Here is an 11,202-nt window from a genome sequence, read left to right as displayed (position 1 = left end):
TTCTAACTGTAGCTTCTTGTCCCACATAGAGATTTCTCAGGAGACAGATGAGGTGATCAGGCACTCCCATTTCTTTAAGAACTTGCCATACTTTGCTGTGGTCGACATAGTCAAAGGCTTTTGCATAGTCAATGAAGCAGAAGTAGACGTTTTTCTGGAACTCTCTAGCTTTCTCCATAATCCAGCGCATGTTTGCTATTTGGTCTCTGGTTCCTCTGCCCCTTCGAAATCCAGCTTGCACTTCTGCACTCTCCACCATGACCTGTCCATCTTGGGTGACCCTGCATGGCATAGCTCATAGCTTCTCTGAGTTATTCAAGCCCCTTCGCCACGACAAGGCATTGATCCATGAAGGGGCTTATCTACATATAGCTTAGCTTATCCTGACTCAGCTGTGGAGCCTATTGGACAATCACCCAGAAGATCCCATGACTCCTGCTTCCACCACTCACAACGGGCGCAATATTGAAGAATGGCGGAGCTGGGTGCACCCTTTTTCTAAGCAGCGTAGCTCTGCTGGCAGGGGGAAGCAGAAGCAGGTCATGTTCTAGAAGCCCATTTGCTGTGATGTCACAGGAAACCCGTCGGATTCCAGAAGCACCTGCCCCTTGGGAACTTCTGCCTCCAATTGCAGAGGGACCCAAGTGCTTCTCTCACTCACTCAGGGCTTGTTCAGTAAGTGGCTTTCTGGAAGGGTGGGAGGAGAGCCAGGCTGGGTGTGGAGTCATGATATGTAGACCTCAGCCACAGCTTTGGGATGGACATGTGCTCTCATGGGAAACACAGAGAGGAACAGGTGCATGAGGCTCGATTCCTGAATTCCAGCTGGTCTACGAGGGAAGTGGGGACTCGCGTTTTCACTTGCATGTCTCTGATGGGCTGGAATGTGTATTTGTGGAGGGGTTCTCTTTCAAACCCTACAAGGAAAGTCCTACAAACTCTTAGTCAGCTGAGGCACACTTACTGTGTTTGGAGGGGGAGCAGACAATCATCGCTTTAGGAATACTCTTGAAAGATAGTCATCTGGGCATAGTCGAAGGGCTGGAGAATTTTGGACTGCTGTGCCAGAGTTTTATTCATTGATCTTACATTTGTATCCAGCTTTTCTTTCACCATGGAACCCAAGGTTCCCCAGTGGTTCCCCATCCAGACAGTGACCAAACACAGACCTCCTTAGCTTAGCCAGGTGCCGAGTCTTACCGTGTGCGTTAAGACCATATACCCTGGGACCAACATTTTGTTGCCTTTCACAAAGTTAGTCAACACTATGGCCAAGACATGGAGTGTGGCTAAGACAAAGCCTACAAGCTCACTCTTCTGGGATGGTCCTACAGATGTTGCTGGACTACAGCTCCCATTGTCCTCGATACTGGCTAGAGCTGATGGGAGTTGGAGTCCAGTTGTATCTGGAGGACCACAGTTCCCCATGCAAAGAGGAAGGATCAGATATAAACATAATCATACATGTAGTCTTCGGCATCCAAAAAGTTTTAAATATTCACTTCCAGAAGTGTGAGCTGATGAATTATTTTGTCTGAGGGCTCAAGTATTGGACGGTCTGAATGAGGTCCGGTGATGTTCATGTTGGATTTTTTGAATAGTCAAGTTACTTTAGAGCCGGTCTAATGTAAATACTGTCTGTTTAAGAGAAACAGGTGCCTTTTGTATATAAGGCTCTGCCAGAAAGCCTTCTGCATCTCTTAGTTAGATCTTTCAGTTTGATTCATCTCTAAGTAGATCACACTCTCAGTTGTTCTCAGTTTAAGAGATTCCCAGTTGAATCTTAGTATGAGAGTTGCTTAGTTATAATGCTAGTTTGCTGTTAATTCTCGGGTAGTTTTGTGGGAGGTTTGGAAAGTGGGTAGATAACATTGCTAAGAGAGAAAGCATTTATCTTTAGTTTAAAGTCTCTTTAGATTCAGTTTGTTTTTCAGTTAAAGAAACCCAACCGTTTGTATTTTCATCTGCATACTTTTACAAGGGTGCAGCTAGTAAGGGGTTTCATATAAGGGAGATAATTCCCTACGCTCTTGGTGGTGTTTTCCTAGCCAGGTCAACTTCTGACTGCGTATACTCTGCGTGAAGCGTACTTTAAAGGGCCACTGTAAAACTGGGATATATGATTTAGGTTCAGCAAGTTTCAATACCCAGTTTTCTCCAATATTATTCTTATCATATATATTATTTCCCAATAGTTCACACACCAGGAATAAGTGGTGAGCTTTTCTCCCCATTCCTCAAATGTATGGACAAATCACAGTGCCCCTGTTGCTTGCTAACTGAACCCTTTCACCACAAGAGAGGCCTCATGGTGTTTTTCTCTTTCTCCACAGGCTGCCTTGGAGTCCCATGCCCCACCTGTCGTTCCCCAGGGATCATGTCCTTCCCAACACTTTTTTTAGGGAAGAAGCTTCTTTTGCTGCTGCCTCTCCTCATGTGCTTTACATCCAGAGTTGGGGGAAAGATCTTCGGACGCTGTGAGCTGGCCCACTTATTGAAGGTGTCTGGCTTGGAAGGTTACCGTGGATACAGTCTAGCTGACTGTGAGTGCTCCTCTCCATCTCTTCCCTCTGTCCCTCTCACCTGAACTGAGGTCAGCCCTCATGTATGGGGAGCAGGATCCCCTGGCCCTCCTGTTCAGGACCTGGGTATTGGGGTGGGGTGGTGGTAATAATCAGGGCTGCATATTCTACAGCAGAGCTTTCCAAACTCTTCCTGTTGGTGGCACACTCTTTAGACATGCGTCATTTCGCGACACAGTAATTCAGTTTTACTAGCGAACCGGTGGTTACCAGGCATCCCCAAACTTCAGTCCTCCAGATGTTTTGGACTACAATTCCCATCTTCCCCGACCACTGGTTCTGTTAGCTAGGGATCATGGGAGTTGTATGCCAAAACATCTGAAGGGCCGCAGTTTGCGGATGCCTGGGTTAAACTAACCCCTTTCCAGTCCCAGGAGGAGTGCAGGGAGCGTTCACGCAACAGACCTACACACTGCAGACAACACACTAATGTGTCGTGACACACAGTTTGGAAAGCTCTGTTCTATCTACAAGCATGTGCAAGTGCAGTAAAAAAAAAAGTCACATGAAATTTAGTCTTGAGAATGTGTGAGCTTTAATCCCAAAAAGAAAATGGCGTACTTCTAGACCTCATGACAGTGAAGAGAACGACTTGGAAATGTACAATTAGTTATTTATATATTATGACAATTTATCCACTGCTTAATTGCAGTCATCTGTCCCTAGGTGGTGTACGGGAAACTGAAGACAGTGAAAATGAACATTGGTTTAAATTATAAAATCAGAATTCAGTTAAAATGACTGGTGGCGTAGCAATTTTCAACAGGATCTGGAAGTTCAAAAGGGAGGGCACTGTCTGACCTCATCTGGAAAGCGGTTCCATAAAATTGGGCCCAAATTGCTGAGTGGACTCTGCCTGGGAAATTTAAGCTGTGCATCTTAGCCGGGGGATGGGGTGGGGAGACCGCTACCAGTGCATAGCTGTCAAGTTCTCCCTTTTTTTTTAAAGGGAAATTCCCTTACGCTGAATAGGTTTCCTCGCGAGAAAAGGGAAAACTACAGCTATGTTACCAGCGTCTCCCCTGGAAACCTCAAGGCTTGGGCAGGATATAAAGATTCAAGCTGTTTCTGAGGTAACCTGGGCCCATGTTGTTAAGAGCCTTGTAAATTAAGACAAACACCTTGAGCCTGGCCCAGGTGTGGGCAGACAGTGGAAGCTTTCAAGCACTTGAGTTATGTGCTCTGTTCCCGTCAACAGTCTAGCACAGGCATTCCCAAACTTTGGCCCTCCAGATGTTTTGGACTACAATTCCCATCTTCCCCGACCACTGGTCCTGTTAGCTAGGGATCATGGGAGTTGTAGTCCAAAACATCTGGAGGGCTGCAGTTTGGGGATGCCTGGTCTAGCAGCTGCAGCCTTTTGCACCAGAGGCAGCCTGCAGGCCAGGCCCAAGCGTAGCCTTTGCATGGAGCACATTGCAATAACCGAGCCACCTTGCTGCATGAATCACTATGAAGCATGTGTGCCCCGCCTAGCTCCTTGTCCCTCCCCCATGACTGACAGAAGCAAATAAATTATGCAAAACAAGGACCTATATGTAAATATGCTTAATTTGCATAATTTATACAGGTGGCCCAAACCCCAGCATTTCCTGGAGCAGAATTTGTGTTAATCTTGGCGCAGAATTCCTGGATCCTTCTCCCTCTCCACCTTATAGGGGTCTGCTTGGCCTTCTATGAGAGCCACTTTGACACGGCAATTGTGGACCACGAAGCTGACGGCAGCACCAGCAATGGCATCTTCCAGATCAACAGCCACCTTTGGTGTGAAGACTACAAACAGTTTCAGCCGAACTTCTGTAAAATGCACTGCAGCGGTGAGCTCTGAAGTGGGTTGGCTTCAGTTCTACATCCTGGCATTAGAGGGCGCTGCTCAGCAGCCATATGGGACCAGGTTGCAGCAGTGTTTCCTGCAGGGACTACACTACAGCATCTGCTGCTGCCTTTGCTTTTAATGGGATCCGGGTGGCGCTGTGGTCTAAACCACTGAGCCTAGGGCTTGCCGATCAGAAGGTCGGCGGTTCCCAACGGGGTGAGCTCCCATTGCTTGGTCCCAGCTCCTGCCAACCTAGCAGTTCGAAATCACGTCAAAGTGCAAGTAGATAAATAGGTACCACTCCGGCGGGAAGGTAAACGGCGTTTCTGTTCACTGCTCTGGTTCGCCAGAAGAGGCTTAGTCATGCTGGCCACATGACCCGGAAGCTGTACGCTGGCTCCCTCGGCCAATAACGCGAGATGAGCGCCGCAACCCCAGAGTTGTCTGCGACTGGACGGTCAGGGGTCTCTTTACCTTTACCTAAAGTCCACTCAGGGGAGCTTGCATCCTGCATTTCTGCATGAGCCACTGATCTTGGACACACAGTTTCTGATTGAAAGAGGGTAAGCACAGGGACCTAGGGAGAGAGACACTAGCAGCCTCCTCCAAGGTGCTGCGATTGAAAGATCCAGCCCCAGACAATGTGGCAACAAGGTAGAATTACCTGTGCCCCAAGCCTGCTTCATCAGAAGCTGGCCAAGCCAGACCTGGGTATCATGCAGAGAAGCAACAGGCAAACAAGACTTTGATTCCCTGCCGTCCTCTTATAGAAGCAATGGGGAACCCATGGACCTTTGGATGTTGTTGGAGTACAACATGCCAGGGATGTTGGGAGTTGTAACCCAGCAAATTATGGAGGGCTGTCTATCTCATGGCATGTTTATGTCCCCTGGCAGACATTTTGGGGGGTTTCTGTACTAGGGGGATGTGCTGGTCTACAGAGAGAGATATTATCTTTCCAATAGGAAGGCACAAGATGCAGGCTAAGGAGCTGGATGGAGAGAGGCTCAGGGGGGATGTTGTAACTCATGGGTCACCTCTGCAACAGTCTAGGGTGTTGCCTCAGCCCCTCATACCTTCTTTTCCTCTGTCCCCACAGATCTGCTGACCAGTGACATCAAGGATGACATCGTCTGTGCTATGAGGATAGCACAAGGACCGAGAGGCCTAGGAGCATGGTAAGAGGGGATCTCTCGGGGGTAGTGGGGTAGAATCTGGTGACCACCATGAGGTCCTGCACTTCTGCTGGATGCTTAGCCAAACAGGAACATTTGTTAGCAAGACACTGCGGTGATATCCAGCCTTACTGTTAGTCCCCATCCTCTGGACAACCAGCCGTCAGAAGGATCTTGTCTCTTAAGAAGGATGGCAAACCAATGTTGAAAAAAATCCAAAGAAATCAAGCAACAGAAATTATTATCAAAGTATATATAGTGCAGAATTGGATCATTCTTTTTAAAATATAATACATTGCACTTAAGAAACCACAAACTCATACAAGGATCTGATGCACAGGATAATTTTAAAAATAGTAATGAACAATTGCCTTGCAAAGCCACAAAATGCCCAAATAAAAATCCCTCATTAAGTCTGGTACACTTTTGAATAACAGAGAGATTTCAAAGTCCACAAAATTCAGATCTCAATGTTAGCGGATCGAGAGTGATTGGGCCTTTTCTTACAAAATCTTATTTATGGTAACCTCAGCAGATCAGATGTGTTCATTGATTGAACAAATGCAATAACAGCCCCACAGTTCAGCGGTAAGGAAGCTGGGGCCCTACAGATGCTATAGGGCTGACTCTCATCACCCAGTGAACTTCATGGCTGAGTAGAGATTTGAACCCTGGTCTCCCACATCCTAGTCAGGTACCCTGACTATTACACCACACTGACTGCCCACAGTGGTGGACTCTGACCCCTATCAGACCCCCGCCAGCTACCCCAGTCTAAGGAGTTTATCACCGGCTCATAGGAGATAGAAGCTGCCATACTGAGTCAGATCAGTATGTCTCAATTGTGCCTAGACTGACTGGCAGTGGCTGTCCAAGGTTTCAGGTGGTCTCTCCCAGCCCTTACCTGGAGATGCTCCTGGGGATTGAACCCGGGACCTTCTGCAAAGCAAACCAGATGCTCTACCATGGAGCTACGGCCCGTAGAAGAATCATATTGTAAGCCTGACATTATAGATCCCTTGTCCATTCAGATTCCATTTTCCGTGTAACCAGTGGACCATCATGTCTCTGAGGCTGTGCAGAAGCTAGTTGTCTGCTTATGCTGGCCCTTGCCAGTCTGGTGCCATCCAGATGTATTGGATTCCAGTTCCCATGAGCCCCATCTGGGACAGGCATACGACGCAGTTGTAGTCCAAATCATCCGGTTGGTGAAGACTGATTTATGCTCAGGGCTTGGAAAGTTCATTTTAATAATAATAATAATAATAATAATATATTTAAATAAATACCTATTATTTATTTATTTATTTATTTATTTATTTATTTATACCTAGTCAGGACTAGGCTTCCAACAAAACATTAAAATACAGAAATCCATCAAACATTAAAGGTTTCCCTTCAGGGGCACAGTTACCCCATTCAGGACCAGGGAGTCCTCCACACCTGCCTGCCTCCTGTCCCCCACAAACAGTACTTCTGTCTTGTCAGGATTCAATCTCAATCTGTTAACCGCCATCCATCCTCCAACCGCCTCCAGACACTCACACGGGACCTTCACTGGTTCTGATCTGAAGGAGAGGTAGAGCTGGGTATCATCCGCATACTGATGAACACCCAGCCCAAACCCACTGATGATCTCTCCCAGCGGCTGCATGTAGATGTTAAAAAGCATGGGGGCGAGGACAGAACCCTGAGGCACCCCACAAGTGAGAGCCCAGGGGTCTGAACACTCATCCCCCACCACCACTTTCTGAACACGGCCCAGGGGGAAGGAGCGGAATCACTGTATGACAGTGCCCCCAGCTCCCAAGCCCTCTAGACGGTCCAGAAGGATGTTATGGTTGATGGTGTCAAAAGCCGCTGAGAGATCCAGCAGGACTAGGAAACAGCTCTCACCTTTGTCCCTAGCCCGCCAGAGATCATCAACCAGTGCGACCAGGGCAGTTTCAGTCCCATGATGAGGCCTGAATCCCGACTGGAAGGGATCCAATTGGTCCGCTTCTTCCAGGCGTGCCTGGAGTTGTTCGGCAACCACTCGCTCAATCACCTTGCCCAGGAATGGAAGATTTGAGACTGGGCGATAGTCGGCCATAGTTGGCCAAAAAGGACTTTGTTCCAGTTCACCCCTCCAGAAAGCAACTAATTCTGTTCCAGTTCAGTTCACAGCTCAGTTCACAATTCATTTCCGTGGTTCTCAGCATTCCCACCCCCACCCTTCAGAATTTTAATTTGCTAAAGTATAAAATCTGCTTAAGACTAAGAAACCCCACCATCTCCAGTGTAATGTGAACACTTGTTTCATTTCTTCTTTCCAACAATCATGATCTTTAATCTTAAGCTGCAGCATACCCTCCAACATTTCTCCGATGAAAATAGGGACATCCTAAGGAAAAGTAGTAGGGACACGGGTGGGGCTGTGGTGTAAACCACTGAGCCTAGGGTTTGCCGATCAGAAGGTCGGCGGTTCGAATACCCGTGATGGGGTGAGCCCCCGTTGTTCAATCCCAGCTCCTGCCAACCTAGCAGTTCAAAAGCACATCAAAGTGCAAGTAAATAAATAGGTACCGCTCTGGCGGAAAGGTAAACGGCATTTCCGTGCACTGCTCTGGTTTCGCCAGAAGCGGCTTAGTCATGCTGGCCACATGACTCGGAAAAACTGTCTGCGGACAAACACCGGCTCCCTCGGCCAGTAAAGCGAGATGAGTGCTGCAACCCGAGTAGTTCGCTACTGGACTTAACTGTCAGGGGTCCTTTATCTTTTTAAAGAAAATGTAGGGTATTTGGGGATCAAATCACAAACGGGATGGCTTCTCTAAATCAGGGATGTCCCTGGAAAATAGGGACACTTGTAGGGTCTGCTGCAGCATCACTTTTCAGCTAGCTAAAAATGGTAAATGCAATGGCCACAACCGAACACAGATTGAATTGAATTAAATATTGTCCTGATTTCCACCATTTAGCTCACCTGGAAATTATAGGAACTACGCTCAGGTGTGATTCAAAGGTGTTTTTGAATTTATTCAGTGCATTAGTTAATTCGAATGAGTTTCTTCCAAGCGCGGGTTATGCTCTTCCTGTCTGTTTCTTTAGGGCTTGTACAGCAGAAGCTATCCTATAAATTTACATTCCATACTTTTTTTAGTTTATTCATGAATTTCTCTTTAATGAGATTCCCTTTCTTTCTCTCACTCAGGATGGGTTGGAGGGAAAATTGCGAAGGCCTTGATTTGTCTGCCTGGTTGAAAGGATGTATTCTGTGAGAAAATAACGAGGAGGACAGAAAGAAGGCTGTGGAAGAGGGCTGGGCGCCGGGTGTGTGGCCTGTGCCTTGGGACTACTGCCGTAGGGCTGCATGAATATAAACTCTTTTAAAGCTCTCAGCTGGGCCCTACAGTGGGGAGAGAGATTGTAACTTGGACAATGAGAACCACATCTTGCGCTATAAAAATATTTCTTCAGACTTTGTGATTTGAGGTACTGTGTATTGCAGTTCATGTGAGAGGACGTGTTGGGATCTATGTTGCCTCAGTTTTCAAACTGTATTCGAAGAGGTCCCTCAGGACCTTATCGGGGCTTCCTCAGTTTAAAGGTCAGTAATGGCAAACAAGATTCCTGCAAGGTCAAGTTGTTTGTTTATTTTATTAATTAAATTTGTATGGCACTATACCCATAGAAAGGGACCCAGGTGGCGCTGTGGTTAAACCACTGAGCCTAGGGCTTGCTGATCAGAAGGTTGGCGGTTCGAATCCCTGTGACGGGGTGAGCTTGGTCCCAGCTCTTGCCCACCTAGCAGTTCGAAAGCACATCAAAGTGCAAGTAGATAAATAGGGACCGCTCAGGTGGGAAGGTAAACGGTGTTTCTGTGCGCTGCTCTGGTTTGCCAGAAGCAGCTTTGTCATGCTGGCCACATGACCCGGAAGCTGTCTGCGGACAAACGCCGGCTCCCTCGGCCTATAGAGCAAGATGAGCGCCGCAACCCCAGAGTCGGACACGACTGGACCTGATGGTCAGGGGCCCCTTTACCTTTATACCCATAGAACTCAGGATGGTTTGCCGCATAAAAGTACAATATAAAAAACACAAAATACTTAATAAAAGTACAGGAACAAATAAGCCCCCTTCCACATCACATTTTTGAAAGGGGATAGGATGTCACTTAGCCAAAGACCTGGTTAAACAGGAACCGTTTTTTGCCTAGCACCTAAAGGTATATTATGAAGGCGCAAGCTGAACCTCCCTGGGGAGAGCATTCCACAAACGGGGAGCCACTGTGGAAAAGGCCCTAGTACACCCCATTCTGCCCTGTTATTGAATTTATATACAGTACTGTACCAGCTTTATCTGGGGACCCAGGTGGCGCTGTGGTTAAACCACTGAGCCTAGGGCTTGCTGATCAGAAGGTCGGCAGTTCGAATCCCTGTGAGCTCCCGTTGCTCGGTCCCAGCTCCTGCCAACCTAGCAGTTCGAAAGCACGTCAAAATGCAAGTAGATAAATAGGAACCGCTACAGCGGGAAGGTAAACGGCGTTTCCGTGTGCTGCTCTGGTTTGCCAGAAGCAGCTTTGTCATGCTGGCCACATGACCTGGAAGTTATACGCCGGCTCCCTCGGCCAATAATGCGAGATGAGTGCGCAACCTCAGAGTCGGTCACGACTGGACCTAATGGTCAGGGGTCCCTTTACCTTTACCTTACCAGCTTTATCTTCGGAGAAACTAGGTGCTGGACATGGTTCTCTACATTCTTTGCTCACAACAACCCTGTAAGGTAGGTTAAGTGATTGGCTGGCCCAAGGTCACCCAGCCAGTGCTTTCCCCTGAAGGGTATGCACTCAGCTATTTTTCTGGAAGAAAGCACTACACCCTGTGAGCTTCATGGCTGAGTTGGGATTTAAACCCTGCTCACCCAGACCATAGTCTCCTACACCAGGGGTGGCCAACTTCCAAGAGTCTTCTGTTTCTAGTGTATCTGAAGAAGTGTGCATGCACACGAAAGCTCATACCAAAATATAAACTTAGTTGGTCTTTAAGGTGCTACTGAAGGAATTTTTTTATTTTGCTTCAACTCAGACCAACACTGCTACCTACCTGTAACTGTTCCAAGAGACTGCAATCTACTCAAGAGTTTTAAAAGTGGCAGTGATCTACCCCCTTTTGGGGGTTCAGGTCAAACTTGTGGAGCTTTTTTTTAAGAAGGAAAGCCCTGTTTTGGGGGGGGTTCACATAAAATTTGTAAAAGAGCTTCTTTAGGGAAGAAAGCGATTGAGCTTTTTTTTAGGAAGGAAAGCCCTGTTTTTTGTGGTTCAGGTCATTTTAGGGGTGCAGGGCAAAGATGTTGAGCTTTTTTAGGGCAGCCACAGTTGTTCAGCTTCTTTGGGGGGAGCAAGTGATCTACCAGTGATCTACCGCAGACGTCCAGGGATCTACTGGTAGATCAGGATCTACCTGTTGGACATGCCTGTCCTACACTAACCATTATGCAACATTTACAAAATGCAAAGGTTACATGTAAAGGCCTGACTGCTAAATCTGGCGAAATGCCCAGTATTCTAAAGGTGGGCCCAGGAAACCCACAAGTAGTACTCTAGCTCTTTCCGTCACTCACATAGGGATTTAAATCTAAATGAGTGAAG

At 47.3% G+C, this 11,202-nt stretch overlaps 1 protein-coding gene across 1 annotated transcript; it reads left to right on the top strand.

Annotated features, from left to right (window-relative positions):
* Positions 1–2,434: 2,434 nt before the first annotated feature.
* On the top strand, positions 2,435–8,833 carry LOC118089136 (sperm acrosome membrane-associated protein 3-like). Its single transcript, XM_035123553.2, has 4 exons — positions 2,435–2,543; positions 4,241–4,399; positions 5,498–5,576; positions 8,767–8,833. The coding sequence occupies exons 1-4, from the start codon at positions 2,435–2,437 to the stop codon at positions 8,831–8,833; spliced, it is 414 nt and encodes a 137-aa protein (XP_034979444.1).
* The last annotated feature ends 2,369 nt before the right edge of the window (positions 8,834–11,202 follow it).

The sequence above is a fragment of the Zootoca vivipara genome, chromosome 16 (assembly GCF_963506605.1).
Source record: "Zootoca vivipara chromosome 16, rZooViv1.1, whole genome shotgun sequence".
NCBI lineage: Eukaryota > Metazoa > Chordata > Lepidosauria > Squamata > Lacertidae > Zootoca > Zootoca vivipara.
This window is presented reverse-complemented; position numbering and strand designations above follow the sequence as displayed.

Coding starts and splice junctions, on each gene's coding strand:
- LOC118089136 (XM_035123553.2), top strand. CDS start 2,435: ATGTGCTTTACATCCAGAGTTGGGGGAAAGATCTTCGGACGCTGTGAG. Junction 2,544..4,240: donor TGGATACAGTCTAGCTGACT/GTGAGTGCTCCT, acceptor TCCACCTTATAG/GGGTCTGCTTGGCCTTCTAT. Junction 4,400..5,497: donor CTGTAAAATGCACTGCAGCG/GTGAGCTCTGAA, acceptor CTGTCCCCACAG/ATCTGCTGACCAGTGACATC.